Here is a 19,849-nt window from a genome sequence, read left to right on the forward strand (position 1 = left end):
TCCTGCAATTGAACTTTGAACATATCAAAGAGTGTGACTTTGGACCTTGCTAAATCTTACCTTTTCTCCCTCCACTTCTTTCTTCCTAGTAACTTGTCATGGAAAGCTGATCCAGTGCTTCCAGGCACTTGCCCAGGGTTCAGCTTCCTTGGAATAAGGGACAGTAGGGACTTCGGGTAAATGGCTTATTTACACATATATACAACCTGAGCCAAAGATGGAGGGGCTCACAGCATCAACACCCTAGAAGGTTCAGTATTGCTTCTTCCATAGCTACAGCCTTGGCTTCAAGCAGAAATCAAGCATTACTCTCCTTCTCAGGCTTCTGCCTGCAGCCTGCTTAGAGCCCAGCTCTCTCTCACACACTGGCTATTGAGCTTCTCACTACCAGCCAAGAGAGGGAAAGGGCCCACCCAGAAGCTTTCTAGCTTTCTTATGCTAGCAACTCACATGCAGGGGTCATCATGGCCTTTGCCTAGCTCCTTCAATAATGATTTAAACCCTTTTGATTTTAACCTTTGCAGGATCCAGGAATTAGAAGGGACTTGGGCATTGTACAGCCTAATCTACAGCCCAAACTCACGACAATGGAAATCTATCTTATACCATATAAGACCAGTGGTCCATCTAACTCAGCACTATCTACACCAGGGGTTGTCGACCTGGTCCCTACCACCCACTAGTGGGCATTTCAGGATTCTAGGTGGGCAGCAGGGGGTTCAAGGGCACAAGCTGAATCCTCCTTCCATCGAGCACTGGTGGGCGGTAAGGAAATTTTACCATCCAGAAAGATGCATTAGTGGGCGGAAGGTATAAAAAGGTTGACTATCCCTGGTCTACACTGACTAGCAGTGGCGCTCCAGGACTTAAGACAAGGAGTCTCTCTCCCAGTCCTACCTGAAGAAGCCAAGGACTGAACCTGGGACCTTTTGCATGCAAAGCTACAGCCCCTCAGTGCAGGTCTGAAATGATTGAAATTGTAAAGATGAAATGAGAAGGTGAAAGAATGCAGGAGAGAAAGGGAGAAGGGATTTGTTTTAAGAGGCAAGACAAAGAGGTGGAGAAAGATCTTGGGGAAATGAAATGTGGGTGCAGTCCCAATGGGGGAGAAGGGAAGGAGGAAGCCAAGGAGTGGGGTGATTCAGCCCCTCTCCAGCTATCCAATGCCCAAACACTGCCTGCAGCATCCTTTGACTGCCACTTGGCTTTGTGCAAGGAAATTCCTGGCTCGCACTTTAAACCGCCAACGGAGGTGCTATATTTGAGATGGGAGCCAAGGCCCTTGCAGAAACTACCAGGAATTCTGCTGATAGTCTGGTAAACAGCACAGGCCGCCGGCTTCACTCCCCTTTCCCCAAGGCAAATGATTCCCAACAAGCTGACTCTTATTAGCTTTGCACCACTAGCTCCCGGACGGTGCCTCTTGAGTCTGTTCTGTGTGGCCAGCTACTGTGGTCAGGCCTTCCCTCAGACACAATCTGACCTGATAGTGTCTCCACCGCAAGGCACCAGCGGAGCGTTGATTCTTCCTCCTTGGAGCTGATTCTTCTCACTTTGCTTTTCTTATTTGTGCGCTTACAATGCATTTGTTGTACACTCCAAAAATGCAATGTGTAGCACAATGCACTCCGTGGGGAGCCAAGATTGGCTGCAGTTCCCAACTGAGCGTGCACCTGATGGCAAACCTGGATTTGATACTGTGCAAGTTGTGAAATGGTTCTGAGTGTACACACAATGGAGCTGCAGCCAGTTCTGACTCCCTAATGAGCTTTTAGATAGGTTTGAAAATATGTTGACGCAGCCACACTTTGGAAGTGTACCCTGAACATGCTTGACATGTACCAACACAAGCCTGTGTTTTCAATCAAGGGTAGACTCAACTGGGTTTCTCCTACTAGGTTTTGTTCAATTTCTTCTTTCCCCTTTCTCTTCTTCCTTGAGAAACTACTCTAGAGAATCGTGCGTGGGGAGAGATGGCTCCATGACATCAGAAAAAACTAATCAGTCAGCATATGCTAGCTCCATGATGTCACAAAAGCTGGCCATTGTGTGTTGTGTCATAAAGTCTAGCCAATCAGTTCTGCAGGATGGAAATTAATAGAACCCATTTCCTCCTCAGCTTTATCCAGGATTGACACCTCTGATTATGTATTTCTGTACACACCAACAAAAGTGTTTCCTAGCTTAGCTTCTTCCCTAGCTACTTTAGACTCTTTAATTGGAGTTATCAGAGGCTGAACCTGGCACCTTATTCATGCTAAATATTTGCCCTCTGACTGGACCAAAACAATAGACATATTTAACTGAATATTTCAACCAAGAGTCATCAGCAAGCTCTAAGCTACACAGAAGTGCCAAGTGGATTATTTCCACTCTGTTTTACACAGGGGTCCAAGTGAATGCCAAGGATATGAATACAGTTCAGTGAGTCATGCTTTGTGGAGAATCTCTGCACTGTAGATTGTTAATCAGGTGCAACTGAGTCACTATAATAGTTCCGTTATTATTGTTACAAGTGGATTTCTGTTAAAAGAATCAAATGGTGACATTTTAAATTAGACTCTGACCCAAAGTTCAAGGTCAAACGCAGCTCAAACACTCTTTGGGTGGTCCTGAGGAAGCTGCAATTCCTTTGCCTCCATCATCTTTTAAGTGGTTTCAGTGAAGAGCTGCAATTGTTTGAACACATGGGAAGCTGAGGGACAACCGAGGAAGGAAAGCGGTAAAACATATGCTTTGCAGGTAGGAAGTCCCAGGTTCAAATTCTGGCACCTCCAACTAAACGTAGCAGGTGGTGGCAAAAAGCTCTACTCCATCAGTTGAAACAGACAATAGTAGCCTAGATAGGTTCCCTACCCACAATATTTCTCATCCCGAAAGCCATATTCCCTTCTGGGCAACTTTCCTGGGCCCACATGCCAGTGGCGGGTGGGGCAGAAGCAAAGTCTATGCACACTCACACACCCCTCTATGTCCTCCATCCAGGGAAGCAAGAGTTTGAGGATACATTCTAGGCAGGAAAACCACTTAAGGGTGTGTGGCTTGGGAAGAGAGACAGAGGGCTCATCCAGACTTCCATTTGTGCCATGATTTGTAAGCATAGGCCCATGCTTTCCAGACACGGGTCTGAGCAGGGTTTCTTGTTTTTGTTTGGTTGTTGTTCTGCCAAACACTGCCACTGTTTACCACTGAATTGGAACAAACACTGATCCACAGAAAAACTGATTGACGTTTGTTCTGATTCAACAGTGAACAGCAGGTTTTCCTGAGGAGACCAAAAAACAAAAACCCCACTCAGACCTGTGCGTAGAAATCACAGACTTGTGCTTACAAATCGCGACACAAATCAAAGTTTGGATGAGCCCATAGATCTTTGCCTGCAGGCCTGAGCAACTACCTTAAATCCTGGCAGGATCAACCTGGAGGTCTATGAATCTGGAAAAGTCAGCTCAAAAGGGTTGGGAAGAAGGGTGCAGCAAAGAGGTTGGGAAGCTGGCAGGCAGGCAGGGAAGTGGTAAGGAGCAAGACAGATGAAGAATACCTGGAACAAGACTAGCAAGCAGAATGACAACCTGGCTGACGTCATGACCATTAATAACCAGCTTTGGAGAAGTTGCTGGAGACAGTTAGGGCTTGTCTACACTGCCCCTTGTCCTGTGCCTAGAAAGCATGGGGGCTGAGCAGTTTTCTGCTTGACCCATGCTTTCTAAGCACGGGTCCAAGCTGTTTTCCCCTCACCCTGCTCCTTTCCCAAGGGAAAACCCACTCTTTAGCTCTAAATCGGAACAAATGGCAATCCACAGAAAACCCTATTGCCGTCTGCTCCAACTGAGTGCTTAAGAGTGGCTTTCACCTGTGGAAAGCAAGAGGAATTCTGCCTGCCTTTGGTGAAGCTCAAAGCCTGTGCAACAGATCTGTCTTCAGTTGAGAAAACAGGGCCAACCTGTCTTGAATCCAACTCCTCAAGAGTCCAGCCTAGTGAAATGTCCCTTCCATCACCAGCCCAAGGGGCTTCTTTACCCAGGTGGCTGTTCTCTCACTCTGGGGCCAGCCGAACTTCTTTGTTCCCCTCCTGAAAGAGAAAAGAGCTGAGGGAAAGGGTGTAAATAGACACCAGATGGCGGAACAAGTGGACCTGACCTCATAATCTTCATCAAATAGCTGTTTGCTCAGTTTAGTTTACATCTTTGCTTTCCAGCTTTTTTATTTGTTTGTGGATTCAAGGCAGGGATAAGGAGCCAGAGCATTTGTATGCAGGGCTGCTGGATGGGTGGAGGACAGGGGATAAGAAGAGGAGAAAAAAATTAAAGGATCTGTGCTGAGAAAAGGGGCCTCAGATTATGTAACGAGACATCAGTGACGTGATTGCTATCCACTGTCAGCCTGGAAAGAGCAGGAAGGACATAACCAGCAACCACACCAGTGGCCTGTGTGGACACTTGCCCTTTCTCTATTGCTGTGCACACACCATACATTTAAAGCACATGAGTTCCCCCAAATAATCCTGTCTGCCATAGTTTATCTCTTACATAGCTACAATTCCCAGCATCCCTAACAAATTAAGAGTCCCCAGGATTATTTGGGAGAAGACATGTGATTTAAATGCACGTTGTGTACACAGCCTGAGTATATGTTGTGTTGTTTTCTGCTCCATACATTAGGGACCTTGGGCAGCTTCATACAATATTAGGGGTGGGTTCTGGTTGCTTATGGGAAATCAAACCATGCAGCTGCTAAATTGGCTCTTCGTGTGTAGCAAGAGCCATACAATTCAGGTCCATTTTAACGATGCAAAGTTTCATAGGCATAGTCAGCATTGCACAAGCAGCCCATCACATGGAGAGGCCCCACATGGTCTGGGTTCCTCCAGATGGTATCCACATTCAGACTGCCATAACCTCTGAAAAGGGCCTGATGAAATACATGTTAGGACTTTTTCAGACCAGGAGCCTCCAGATCAGACACTGGCTTTCCTCCTGTTTCACCAGGTTAGTGAAAGGAATAACAGGCATTTGGGCCACAGACCAGAATCCTCTTGGCCTGGCAAACCAGGGTTAATCTGTTGCCATGTGTTGATGTCAAGTTCTCAGACTTCCCGCCTTCCCTTCATCTGGACATGATGTCACTGAGGGAGGCTGTCAGGGCCTTCCTCTGAACACCTTCAGCTTGCCTCCTGACCAAAAGACCCAGCTGCACTTGAACTTCAGAGGAGGAAAAGGCATTCATCCGCAGACCACATCAGGGCTGGCTAACCTTTGGCTCTCCAACTCCTTGTTAGATTTCTGTTATGCCACTATGCAGTTTTTGGAGTCACAAGACTCTGTTGACATTCCAGACTGCTGGAAGTCTCACGGGAGACGGATGTTGAAGTTACTGGTTTACTGTTTCTTTGTTCCTGTTGTTCACTGTCTCTCACAGAGAACAGATGCATATTCTTTTCTGTCCTGCGTAGATAGAAATAAAGGTAGCAATGTAGCACATATTTCCTGGCTCCGTCTGCTGTCCGGGTACTCTGCGTAATGGGAAGCATGCCTGAAGCCTCATTAAAGTCTTAGGTTGTTAATCACTGTCGGAACAGAGGTCGATGGATTCCAAAGATACGACGAGGAGGAGAGCTATTACAGCTCGGTTGTATGGAAGCTCCGACACTCCTATCATCTCTGACTGTTGGCTGTGCTGATGGGGGATGGAGTCCAACAACAGCTGGATGGCCACAGGTTCCCCATCCCTGGCCTACACAATCATAATCCACTGACTGGTAGCAGATACCATTCATTCAAAAGCAAGACTGGCTATTTAAGAACTGGGCCCAATGTTCTAATCTCTTCTGTTTTGGTGTTAACTTCAGTTGGCAGAGAAGGTGCATGGAGTAGGGAGTAGAACACAGTCTGCACAGTTGCTTCTAAGTATTATTGGTGTGCCTTAATTGAACAATTATGGTGAAGTCACAAAGGCAAGAAGCTGACACAGGGAAGCACGTCTGGGAATGCAGGGGCCGTTTGCTGTTTCTCAATAGCCGCGTCGTTGTGTAACGCTTGCATTTTTCTATCATGAAGACGGTTCCGTGAGCCAGTGCCAAAAGAAGCCAGAATTCTGATAAGATGTTAACATCTGACTTAAACATAGCTGGAGTGTCTGATATATGAGGTCATTTCCCCACTGTCTCGTTTACCCGAGCAGGAGGTGCTGCAGGGTGAAGTCTCAAGAGCATACGCAAATGGTCTGTGTAGGAAGACATCCCATTCAGAAATGTGTCATTGGTGTGTATCGCCTACATCTCACAAAGGCAAGGCTTGCCATAGTACTCATTGGAGTCAGCCTCTTTGAAAAAGTTGCAGAAGAAAAGATCTGACCAAAGGTCCATCTGATCCATTGGCCAACCAGATAGGAGCATAGGAAGCTGCCTTATAGATGGTCCTTCTAGATAAGTATTGTCACTCTATACAAAGATGTGCTCTCCCACATTCTCCTACATTCCCAGCATGTTTGCACTCCTGTCTCAGTGACATCTACACTGGCTTGGTCGTGTCCTCAGAATGGAATATGGCAGGATCCCCAAGGACATGACCTTAGGAGAGCTGGCTTCAGGCACCAGGACTGTTGGCAGATCAACTCTGTGTTACAAAGATGTCTGCAAACATAACAACAACTGGCAACATCAACCCCGCCATGTGGGAATCCCTTGCACACGACTACAGTGCCTGGAGACAGGCAGTCAGGTTGTGCATCCATAGCAGTGCCCAGAGGAGGAATGACTACAAGGAGAAGTGCAGAGAGAAGAAATGCTGTGGTGCATCTGCAGCTTCATCTGCCCCAGCTGCAACAAAACCTATCTCTCCCACATCAGTCTCTACCAGGGTCGGCAAGCTTTTCGGGGGGGGGGCGGTTCACTTCACCACAAACCTCCTGGTGGGCTGGAGTGCATGTGTGTGCACACGTGCACACGACGGGAGGGGCTTCTCTCTCTCCCCCCCCCCAGTCCCTCCTTGTCCCCCTGCCTACCTAGTGTTCTGCCAAGAGGCAGAGGCTGGTGGCAGCAGTGGCAGAGGAAGAATGAGCAGCCCAAAAGGGCTGCTTTAGGGCTGCTCATTCCTCCAACGACGGCAACAACAGCCTCTGCCACTCGCAAGGGCAGGCACAGGAGCCGCACTTGGCAGAAGCAGTGGGGGCACAAGCAGTGGGGGCAAACAGCTTGCTCCCACAAGGGGCTGCTGGAAATGCGGTCGGCCAGCTCAGCCCAGCCCCCTTCCTCCTCTTGGCCACGCTCAGCCGCTGCTCACCCATTGGCCAGGGTCTCAAACCTTAGCAGGCGATTGGCCAGTGATTTGCTACACCTGGAGGAGGGGGAGGTTCCGCCACAGTGAGGGAACAGGGGGGAGATGTCAGCAGGGGGGAACGGTGCCCGTGCCATGAGGAAAAAAACACGGATTCCCCTCATATCCAGCCCGTGGGCCTTAGGTTGCAGACCTCTGGTCTCTACAGCCACAGCAGACGCTGTGACCTTCCAACAGTTTGATTTCACCCCCAAAGGCACACACCTCCATTGTTTCCCAAGACAAATGGATGCCAACCAACACCATGTGTAGCCAACATGGTGTCCTCCAGAGGTGTTGGACTACAATGCCCATCAGCCCCAGCCACCATGGCCAGTAGGAACTGTAGACTGTGATGTCTTCAGAACACATGGGCAATCGCTGGTCTACAATGTCTGACAGCAAGTCTCCAGAGTTTCAGGCAGGGTTCTCTCCCAACCCTACCTTGAGAGGCCAAGGACTGAACCAGGGAGCTTCTGCATGCTAAGTTGATACTCTGCCCCTGGTGCCTCTGGAAAACTCACAAGCAGGGTATGAAGGCAACAGCCTTCTTCTGCTGTGCTGTGATTATTCTTTGGCAAGTGAAGCTTGTATTTCTCACTGTTGAAGTTTGGCACCAAAGGCAATCCTGCTGAGATTGCTTCCACTTGGGAGCTCTTGAGTGGAGCCTGTCCCTGCTGAATGTGGGGCTTTAAGTCAGCACCAATCAAGCCCCATTTTTTGGCAGAGATCAGCTACGCTCCAGAGTTCCTGACTGGAAACTCTGGAGTGTAGCTAATCCCATGCTGGCTTGAAGTCAACACCAATCAATAAGAGCCCCTCCCACACAATGAAATTAGACTCAAATGAAGCATTCTATTGCAGCCAATAGAACAGGTTGCAGTGTGTGTGCGTGTGCGTGTGTGGGTGTGTATGGGTGTGTGGTGCCCTCAACAGTTTCCCAGCTTTGCAAATATGTCCACAGCCCCCCAATATTGGCAACCTTTATAACCATCTCTCTTTTTTAACTGCTTCTGTTCTCTTACTTGTGGTACCTTGCAGTTCAGACAGTAGAATTATCAGTATCAGGGGGGGGATTGGGGTGTCAATTATCTTTTGATGCCTTCCATTTCTCTTGCTGTGTTCAACTGTATTTGCCAAGCTAGGGAAAACCATGTCACTAGTAGCTAGAGATGAAGGAGAAATTCAATTCGGTTCACATGCAAGACTCACCTGAAACAATGTGTGGACCAACCCAACACAGAGACATCCTTCAAAGTTTGCACTTCTGAATTTTGCAATGCAGTTCTCCAGCCAAGCAGCATATATTTGAGTAAAATGTCATGAAATGCACAAATTAGTGAATATATTGTACCAAAATGCATATTAGGGAGAATGGCTTTGCAAAAATACAGTTAGGCAAAATTGCATTGAAAATGTGTATATTCAGAGAAATTTGCACCTAAATAGATTAATTTTCAGGAGGACATTATTATTATTATTATTATTATTATTATTATTATTATTATTATTATTATTATTGCTATTGCAAACCAACATAAAAATGTGGAGAACTAAGCTTAAGATTGGAAAAACGAGAAAGGAAGAGAACTGAAATTGCCAGATTTTCCCATCGCAACTAGTATCAGACACAAAGTTTCAGGGATGTGGGTGGCACTGTGGTCTAAACCACTGAGCCTCTTGGGCTTGCCGATTGGAAGGTTGGTGGTTTGAATCCATGTGAGCTCCCATTGTTCTGTCCCAGCTTCTGCCAACCTAGCACTTCAAAAGCACACCAGTGCAAGTATATAAATAGGTACCGCTGTGGCGGGAAGGTAAATGGTGTTTCTGTGTGCTCGGGCATTCATCACAGCCCTCCGTGCGCCAGTAGCTGTTTTAGTCATGCTGGCTATGGCCCAGAAAGCTGTCTGTGAACAAACGCCAGCTCCCTCGGCCAGAAAAGTGAGATGAGTGCCACACCCCATCCGTTCAGGGATCCTTTACCTTATGAAGTTTCAACAGGTTATCTTAGGCTAGACAATGCATCTTGTTGAGTCATTAAAGAAGAGAGCATCTCGCTGGGGGGTCGCCATACAAAAGCTTCTGGAAAGTGAATAGTCCTCTTTACTGAAGGCAAATTGATCCTGTAAGGCAAACATTTGCTGTCGGTGCCTTTGCAAAGCAAACAATCCTATCCGGATTGTTTTGGAGGGGTGGGAAGGAAGTCACAAAAAGAAGGGTGGCTTAAATTATTTGCACCCAGGATTAAGCTGTCTGTTACATGTCTCTGGACATATTTTCTTTGACAGCTCAGTACGCACATTCTTTGAAACTTTAACTTACCGTATTTTTTGCTCTATAAGACTCACTTTTTCCCTTCTAAAAAGTAAGGGGAAATGTGTGTGCGTCTTATGGAGCGAATGCAGACTGTGCAGCTATCCCAGAAGCCAGAACAGCAAGAGGGATTGCTGCTTTCACTGCGCAGCGATCCCTCTTGCTGTTCTGGCTTCTGAGATTCAGAATATTTTTTTTCCTGTTTTCCTCCTCCAAAAACTAGGTGTGTCTTGTGGTCTGGTGCGTCTTATAGAGCGAAAAATACAGTACCTTTCAGTTAGAGTGGAGGCAAAAATGGCTTGGAATCAATATTTTAAATACAGTCTGTGTGGTAACTCCTTCACCTCCCTATTCATTGTGTAAAGCACAATTCTTACTCCAGATATGGCTGACTCCAACTCCCATCAGCAGCTGTCCATGGTCAGGGATGATGGGAGTTACAGTCCAGCAACATCTGGAGCACCACAGGTTCCCAGTCCCTGCTCTAAGGAATATTTAAGAGCAACCAAAAACACAACTTGCCCCTCTCTTTTTGTAATGCATTTTGGATACTTCTGTACCAGCTCACGGCTTCCAAACCAAACCCTCAAAATAGATCCCTCTGTTGTTAAGAAACCTTAAGAAACCTTTCTACTTGGAATAATAGGATTGGAATTGCCCAAAAAAGATGTTAGATTGTTTTTGTATGCCACTACAGCAGCAAGACTGCTATTAGCTAAAAATTGGAAATCTCAAGAAATACCAACAGTAGAAGAATGGCAGATGAAGATGTTGGACTTTTTGGAGCTAGCCAACCTGACTGGAAGAATCCGCGACCAGAAAGGAGTATCAAGAAGATTGGATGAAATTTAAAGACTATTTAGCCAAATATTGTAATATAAGATAATTTGAAGTCACTTGAAAATATTAAATAGGCTTAGGAATAAAATACGAATGGTTTGTTAAGCATTATGGATTTTGTACATCAAGAAAAGACTAGAAGATAGTAAATTGAGAGTTAATTTTATTTTTAGAAAGAAGAGGAGCGCTGTTACAAGGGATATAATGAAATTCAGTTAGGGGGGATTCGAGGAAGTCATTTAACAATGGAAATTAAAATGAACTTTAGAAGGAATATGTGTTTATATATCTTTTATTATTTTTATTTTTTAGTATTGTAATGTGTTTTCTTTTGTATGTTTTATATTTGTCAAAATTAATAAAAAAACTGAAAAAACAAAAAACAAAATAGATCCCTCTGTAGAATGCAGAGTATCACCCCCTGAATGAAGAATGAGATATCATCCCCTGCCTTGACCCCCTTGGCTGCTTCTATGTTTCAGAATCACATCCTCACCTTGATGTCTGTGGCTGCTCAGATCTACAAGCACCCCAGCCTGAAGAACTCCATCAGTTTGGTGGTGGTGAAGGTGGTGGTGGTGGAAGATGAGAAGGTTGGGCCAGAAGTGTCTGACAACGGAGGGCTCATGCTACGGAACTTCTGCGAGTGGCAGCAGCAGTTCAACCCTGCAAGTGACCGTCTCCCGGAGCACTATGACACGGCAGTCTTGTTAACGAGACAGGTGTGTAGACGCTTGCAGCCAGGTGTGTAGGCAGAATTGCTCAGAGGCCAACGTTGTCTAATCTCCCTGCAAACAAACCAGGGTGAAGGTTCAGTAAAGAGGTCATCTGGGAGCACCCTTTGTTACATTGCCATTTTTTCCTCTTTGCAACAGGCAACCAGAAAAATGACCGTTAGAAGTCTGAACTGTATGCAGAGTGGGAAACAACATCTGCATTCATATCAAAATGTTTGAGATAAGAGTACACTTGCAGTAAATATCTAAAGTCATACCTCGGGTTGAATATGCTTTAGGTTGAGCGTTTTCAGGTTACTTCCGTGTTTCACCGCTCGCGCATGCACAGATGCTCAAAATGACATCATGAGCATGCGCGGAAGCGAAGAATTGCGACATGCGCAGACGCAGGTTGCATTCGCTTCAGGATGCGAACGGGGCTCCGAAACGGATCCTGTTTGCATCCAGAGGTACCACTGTATTAGGGATGACACACACACACACCAAATACATAAGGCAGGCATCCCCAAATTCAGCCCTCCAGCTGTTTTGGGACTACAACTCCCATCATCCCTGACCACTGGTCCTGTTAGCTAGGGATGATGGGAGTTGTAGTCCCAAAACAGCTGGAGGGCCGAGTTTGGGGATGCCTGACATAAGGGTTTGTTTAGAAGGCTGGACTAACAGGAAGATTGAAAACAATACCATTTGATAAAATAATATAGCAAAGCCAGGAACTGAAACACACAACAAATCGCTAAGATAGGAAGGGAGAGAGTGGTGGACTCTCCTTCACTGGAGGCTATCTGCTAGGAACTCTTGAGCTGCGATTCCTACATTCCAGGCAGTTGGACTCGATGACCCTTGGGGGTACCGTCCAAATCTAAAATTCTGCAATTCTATGAAAAAACCCTCACAGTAGCTTAAAAGAATTAACAAATTCCAAGAAGTTCAAAAAGCCCTTGGAGAATGACGAGGCCTTTCCCTGGCACTAAAAAGATAACAGAATAGCTATTAGGTGGGCCTCCTCACTATTTGCTTTTAAAAAACAGGATTTGTATACCGCTTAATTTATGTGGGGGGTTAAAAAAACAAAACTCTCAGTGGTTTACATGAAATATACCTTAAAATTATTGGTAAAAACCAGAAGTTAAAAAACAAGTTGACCTAAAAAAACCTCAGGGCTATAACTTTTTTTTAAAAAATCCCAATCTGGGATTCAAGGCAACTTACCATTTTAAAAACAATTTTAAAACACAAAGTAATAAAAACAATGTAGTTAAAAACAATAGTTATAATACAATAAAAGCACATTTAGAACCAGCATTAAAATACTGATGGCCTTGATGTTGAGGGGAAGGCAGTTCCAGAAGGCAGGTGCTGCCCCACTGAAACATCAGTTCCTTTCAAGTGTGGAACGATCTGTTCATTTACATTGTTGTGTGAGAGGTCCATTGGGGTTGATGGTGGCTCTGTCTCCTTTGTGTACTAGTTTCTGTTTCATTTTCTCACTCGCAGGATTTCTGTGGACACCAGGGTTGCAGGACCCTTGGAGTGGCTGAGACAGGCACCATGTGCAACCCAAACAAGAGCTGTTCTGTGATCGAAGATGAGGGTCTCCAGGCAGCCTACACCTTGGCCCATGAACTAGGTAGTTACCATGCCCATATTGATGTGCACAGCAGGCGGGAGGAAGCCCATCATAGTGCCATTTAAAAAAAAACACACCACACCCTTTTCTAGCCCTCATAGTTGGAAATATTAACTTGCATATATTTAAACAATGACTGCCGGAATTTAGGAAGCCAATGGAATCTCAGAAGCTGTCTTTTACGGAGTCTGAACACTGGTCATCTGCTTCAATATTGTCTGCACTGACTGGCAATGGCTGCCAAAATTCTTCCCCAGTCCTGTGATGAGAATTGAACCTGAATTGAACATGTCTGCCTGCATGACATGTTCTCAATCACTGAGCTACAGTTGTTTCCCAAGTAGTTGCTGAACAAGTTTTTCATTGCCATGTGCACTGCTGCAAAAATAGAAAACCTGCAGCTTTGCAAAACGCAGGTTTCAAAATTCAGCTTTTCTTATTGCATAATGGGGATAATAGGGACGCGGTGGTGCTGTGGGTTAAACCACAGAGCCTAGGACTTGCCGATCAGAAGGTCAGCAGTTCAAATCCCCGCGACGGGGTGAGCTCCCATTGCTCAGTCCCTGCTCCTGCCAACCTAGCAGTTCGAAAGCACGTCAAAGTGCAAGTAGATAAATAGGTACCTCTCTGGCGGGAAGGTAAACGACGTTTCCGTGCGCTGCTCTGGTTCGCCAGAAACGGCTTAGTCATGCTGGCCACATGACCCGGAAGCTGTACACCGGCTCCCTCGGCCAATAAAGTGAGATGAGCGCCGCAACCCCAGAGTCGATCATGACTGGACCTAATGGTCAGGGGTCCATTTACCATTTAATGGGGATCATGGCACTGAAAATCGAAGCTTTGTTTTAGGGTAACTTTTTATTTTCAGTGGCTTTTTTTGTACAGGGTGAGCACAGCTTTCAGATGGCAGACTTGGAAAAAAGTTTAGTAGGGTATTACAGCACTGTTTGGGGATGGGAGAGACAGTTGCAAAGGAATTTAGGGCAATGAAGCCATCTCCAAGGACAATTATCAGTTCAGAAAGGCAGGAATAGCTCATTCACCTCCTGTTTCTATGCTCTTTCATTCCAGGGCATGTACTCAGCATGCCTCATGACGATTCCAAGGCCTGTGAGAAGAACTTTGGGACCTTAGGGAAGCATCACATGATGGCCCCTCTGTTCATCCACTTAAACAAGACTCTGCCATGGTCCCCTTGCAGTGCCATGCACATCACAGAATTTCTGGATGGAGGGCACGGTAGGTATCAAACTTGCTATCCTTTTCAGATGTCTGCTGGGACAGTCCCATTGATGCCTATCAATCTTTTGAGAATGGCTATTAGAAACTCCTTAGTAATGTCAAGATTACATCTCAGGGTACACCCTCCTCTGACAATATTGTGGTTTCTCCCTCTTCAGTTGCACAAGGCATTTAGTCAATGCCAAACTCAAGATCGGCCATGTGTCAGAATCTGAACACTTTTGCAACTTTTCATGTGCTACAGTTTTGTGGTTTTAGGACAGGTAAAGTACTTCTTCATGCAGTGCATAGTTAAACAGTGATGGTTGCTCCCACAGGAGGTAGAGATGGCCTCCAGCATCGATGGTTTTAAAAGAGGATTGGGCATTTCCCGCCCCCCATCAATAAAAAAAATCCCATCAATAAAAGAATGGCAAATGAAACTTTGTGAATATATAAATTTGGCAAGATTCACAGCATTCTTAAGCATAGCTGTCAACATTTCCCTTTTTTTAAGGGAAATTCCCTTATTCCAAATAGGATTCCTCGCAAGAAAAGGGAAAGGTTGACAGCTATGTTCTTAAGGGGACAATCAGACCAAAAATTAGCAAAAGAATGGGATTGTGTTAAAGAATATATGAAAAAAAACATTGTTCTGGAGTAAGTATATCGTTAACGAATTAAGCTCTGCAGGGTTAAAAAACGGTGCAAAGGGTACAAAGACATAGGTAATTTACATTAGACACAACAATTCAGAAAGATTAAAAATTTTGAGGTCTCAAAACAGAGGAAGGAAGTCAATATGTGTTTATGTACAGAAGTAAATATGTGTATATGTATGTAAAGGTTATTATTATGATGGTTTTCTCTGTAGGTATGTGTGTGTGTGTGTGTGCGTTTGTTTCTGTTTGTTTTGTTTTGCTTTATTTTTGTTTGTTTTTTCTGGATTTTATCTTTGTATTTTTTGTTGTAATTTTGCATCGAAAATTAAAAACCAGAGGATTGGGCAAATTTATGGAGGAGAGTAGGTGGCTATTAGCCATTATGGTTAGAGGCATCACTGCTTCTGAACACAGTTACTGGAAACCACAGGAGGGGCAAAGTGCCCTTGTGCTCAAGTCCTGCTTGTGAGTTTCCCACAGGCATCTATCTGCTTGGCCACTGTGAGAACAGAATGCTGGACTCATTGGGTCATTGGCCTGATCCAGCAGGTTGTTCTTATGCAAGGAAATCCTTAGCTTCTCTAGATTTGGTGATATTTCCAATTGGAATACAGACTTTGTTATGTATGCGATTTGACTTTGGCTGTGCAGTAGCTGGGAAGCTGATTCTGTACACATTTAAAGGCATACCTACCTGATTCACACTTTCCTAAACAATATGCAAGCCAAAATACAACCATCCTTTGAAATCCTTATTATTCATTATTGAAATGAATAAAAAGCAGCCTTTGGTGTGACCTTCTTTACCTCTCTCCCTCACCAGGTGACTGCCTGCTTGACAAACCTGCCGAACCCATTGCCCTCCCCACAGACCTTCCAGGCCAAGTCCCCCTATACAACCTTGATCATCAGTGCCAGCAGATCTTTGGCAAGGAGTTTCGACACTGCCCAAACACCACGCAGGAGGACATCTGTTCCCAGCTCTGGTGTAAGCTGGAGGCAGGGGAGCGCCTGTGCCACACCAGGAATGGCAGCTTGCCCTGGGCAGATGGGACACCCTGTGGGGCAGAGAAGATGTGTTTGGATGGACGCTGTGTGGCCCAAGACACAGTGATGCCTGAGGTAATCATCTAGGGAGAAGCAGGCAGCCCACCTCTTACTAAGGGCCAAATAACACTTGAATAACACAGTTTCTATGACCTCTCCTCCAAACAGGGTGTGTACCCCTTTCCCTTCCTGCCATTTCAAAATTATAAACACAGGAACACCTTCCCACTCACATGGAAAAATATACAGGGATCGTGTATCTTCCCTTCATGCCTGATACCATCATCATCATCATATATTTAACTAAAGCATGCAAAAATTTCTAATTGCTATACAAATCCAGTAGACATGATACAAAAGGAAAGAGGACCAGGGAGGGAAGAGGGAAAGCCAGCATTGGAGCAACTTCCCCAATGCTAGCCAATGGATGGGGGCAAGCTGGTCTTCTGTCTGCCATGATGATGGGGGTTGGGGCAGCCTCCCAATGGCAAATCGGCTGGAATCAGGGCCTTAACTCTGGGATTTGTATTTTGCAGCCGGCAGTGGATGGAAACTGGGGGCCCTGGAGCCCATGGAGGCCATGTTCCAGGACATGTGGTGGAGGAGTGCATTTCTCCGAAAGAGGGTGCGACAACCCCACACCTAAGAATGGAGGCAAATACTGCGAAGGCCAAAGAGTCAAGTATGAATCATGCCACACTGAGGAATGCCCACCGAATGGTAATCAGCTGTTTCCCGGCAAACCTTAATTCCCACTGACTCCAGAAGGAAGAAGCAGAGCTGACCCCACCCCAACCAAAGGGAAATAGCTTGTGACAAGAATGCAACCATTGTAAGGATGGGCAGGAAGCCGTTAAGATATCAGCTAATATATTGTAAGGGTTAACTACACTGCAGACATTTGTCAGTTTTATATTGCTTTATCTGTCATCAATCCTGGGATTTTTAGTCTAGTCAGGATGCAGAGAATGACCTGTTAGAGATCATTAATATTGCCCCCCCCCCCAGAAAACTACAATACTTGGGGTCCCTGGAATGACAGAATGACTATTAACTTACTTTAAGGCCAAATTCACACTATACAATTAAAGCAGTATGGTATCACTTTAAACAATCATGGTTTCTCCCAAAGAATTCTGGGAGCTGTAGTCTGCTATTGACTGCTAAGAGTTGTTAGGAGATCCCTATTGCCCTCCCAGAACTACAGTTCCCAAAGTTCCCTGGGAGGAGGGATTGCTTTTTAAGCCACTCTGAGGATTGTAGCTCTGGGAGGAGAATAGGAGTCTCCGAATAACACTCAACACACTTAACAAACTGCAGCTCCCAGAATTCCTTGGGGGAAGCTGCGACTGTCCAACACAGAGCTTTCCAAACTGCGTGTAGCGATGCATTAGTGTGTTGGCTGCAGTGTGAAGGTGTGTCGGGCAAGCGCTCCCCGTCCTCCTCCTGGGGCTGGAAAGGGGTTAGTTTAAGCTCTGGTTTGCTAGTAAACCTGAATTACTGTGTCGTGAAATGATGCATGTCTAAAATGTGTGTCACCAACATGAAAAGTTTGGAAAGCTCTGGTCTAACGTGATAGCATAGTGCTTCCAATGTATGATGTGAACATGACCGATGGCTGCAGTCTAGCTATGCCCTTTAACATGAACAAGATCAGGACTTGCTACAGAAGCATGTCACAGAGAACCCTAGATGGCTTTAAAAGAGGATTAGGAAAATTCATGGAGGAGAAAGCTATCAATGGCTACTAGCCAGGATGGCTATGGCTGTTTTTCTGGGCTTCCATGCCTTCGTGTGCAATCAGATGCCTTTCCTTTCCTTTCCAGGCAAGAGTTTTCGAGAGCAACAGTGTGAAAAGTATGACAATTACAACTATACAGACACAAACGGGAATCTGCTGGAGTGGGTCCCCATGTACACAGGGGTGTCACCTCGCGACCGCTGCAAGCTGTTCTGCCGGGCTAAAGGGGGAACCCGTCAATTCAAAGTGTTTGAGTCCAAAGTAAGACTTGCTCTTTGCTCTGAGAGTAACCTCAAAATCCCTTCGAGCAGTTACAGCACTTTTTTAAAAAAATTATTAGATTTTCCACAATTATAACAAAAAACACAAAGCAGAATGACACACAAAAACAGGAAAAAAACAGAAAAAAAGAAAAATACATCAATGAACGAAAAAAGAAAAAAGGGACAATAAACAAATAAACAATAACAACAAACTTAATTCTTTACAAATCCAACCTTTTAAACATCTTGGTTGACTTCCTCTAGTCCCTCCCTTCTGAGTTTCCTTGTAGTTGAAAGTAACAGCTTTCCAATATCATTATTAAACTAAAACAATTTCCAATTATAATCCATCTTATTCACTTTTCTTAATATTCTAGTTACAGCACATTTGAGCTTCTTTTTGCAACTAAACAAAGAAGCAAAAAAATGAATTATGTGCAAACTGTATGTACATTTCAGCAGACTGGGATTATCCTAAATCAGGCATCACCAAACTCGGCCCTCCAGATGTTTTTGGGACTACAACTCCCATCATCCCTAGCTAACAGGACCAGTGGTCAGGAATGATGGGAGTTGTAGTCCCAAAACATCTAGAGGGCCGAGTTTGGGAATGCCTGTTCTAAATCATGGTATCACAGAGAAGGGCAACGGAACCTCACTTTACTCTCGCTTTGTTTTTGTTTCAGGTAGCTGATGGGACCCTCTGTGCACCCGACACCCTCTCTGTTTGTGTGAGTGGGCAGTGCATCAAGGCTGGCTGTGACCACATCATTGGCTCGCCCAAGAAGTTAGACAAGTGTGGGATTTGCGGTGGCAACGGCTCAACTTGCAAGAAAATATCTGGCTCACTCAACAAATCTAAGTACGAGGCAGACCAGGGCAACCTGAGCCAATCCAATCCTAGTATTGCGAAGGAGGGAGATGGTTGGGCGATGGCAGGGTAGACCAGAGGAAGACTGCATAGGAGACGGTGGCTGACCTGATTCCTTGCTTAATATGGTTCTGGAGCTGGATTTAAAGATGGTGCTGCAGAAGCACAAAAATCATAGATCAAAGGGGAAAGCTCGTAGCTTTGCATGTAGAAGGCCCTAGTTTCAGTTCCTGGCGTCTTCAGGCACAGCTAGGAATGTTCCCTGCCGGTATCCCTCGAGAGGCACTGCCCATCAGTGCAAACAGTAATAAGATAGATCAACCGATGTATAAAGCAGTTTCCCTGCTGAGGACAGGGGAGGGTCTCTTTGCAGAAGGGGCCATGGTCCTTTATGGAATATCAATTTTGTAGCTGAAGAAATTTGTTGTGCTGTTTCTGGAGTTTGTAGGAATGGTGTTATTGTTTTGAGAGCTTGTGTATTATTCCACTTTTATTTTGTATGCTATTTTGATGGCTTTCTGCTGTGAAGTAGGATAATAATAATAATAATAATAATAATAATAATAATAATAATAACAACAACAACAGCAGCAGCAGCAGCAGCAGCAGCTCAGTGACAGCATCTGCTTTGCATGCAGAAGATTCCAGGTTCACTTCCCAGTATCTCCAGGTAGGGCTGGGAGAGAACCCTACCTAAAGCCCAGGAGAGCTGCTGCCATTCAGTGTATGTTCCTACCAGTGGGGCATGGGCTGCGTAACTGAGCTGGGGAATCCAGAAACAGCTCTGATGTGCAAGCAAGAACAAGGATCTGCCAGCTACCATTGTTAAGGATATGTCAGCCTAGTTCTCTAGTGAGATACAAACCTTGAAGTTCAGGCAGATAGCAATATTCTTTCAATACTTCATCCAGGCATTTGAGATAGGAATATATAAAGGAATTGTTTTTTAAAAAAAAGGCATTGCATTTATGATCAAAACTCATTGTTTTTGCCCTATCCAATTCCCTCTTTTCTTGGGAAATGAAGTGTGTCTCTGGCTTCTGCTACATTTCTAGGATGCTGCACCTGATGCAGCAACAGCCCTAACTGCTTCTGAATTATCACCTCTCTCTCCCCCACCTCCACGAATCCTGGGACTTACAGGTTTGGTGAGGGTGCTAGGCATTCCCTTAGCGGTCCTTTGTCCCCTGACATAGCCACAGTGTCTAGGG

General features: G+C 45.3%; 1 protein-coding gene across 1 annotated transcript in view; it reads left to right on the top strand.

The window, feature by feature from the left end:
* The window catches only part of ADAMTS8 (ADAM metallopeptidase with thrombospondin type 1 motif 8), a 34,620-nt gene that overhangs the window by 13,532 nt on the left and 1,239 nt on the right, over positions 1 to 19,849 (top strand). Inside the window, exons 2-8 of the mRNA XM_081889779.1 lie at positions 10,949 to 11,188; positions 12,701 to 12,833; positions 13,905 to 14,072; positions 15,540 to 15,838; positions 16,300 to 16,483; positions 17,590 to 17,765; positions 18,454 to 18,629. Coding sequence (XP_081745905.1) covers positions 10,949 to 11,188; positions 12,701 to 12,833; positions 13,905 to 14,072; positions 15,540 to 15,838; positions 16,300 to 16,483; positions 17,590 to 17,765; positions 18,454 to 18,629 — 1,376 coding nt within the window. The remainder of the gene's footprint in view (positions 1 to 10,948; positions 11,189 to 12,700; positions 12,834 to 13,904; positions 14,073 to 15,539; positions 15,839 to 16,299; positions 16,484 to 17,589; positions 17,766 to 18,453; positions 18,630 to 19,849) is intronic.

Source organism: Podarcis melisellensis (assembly GCF_964234715.1).
Source record: "Podarcis melisellensis genome assembly, chromosome: 15".
NCBI lineage: Eukaryota > Metazoa > Chordata > Lepidosauria > Squamata > Lacertidae > Podarcis > Podarcis melisellensis.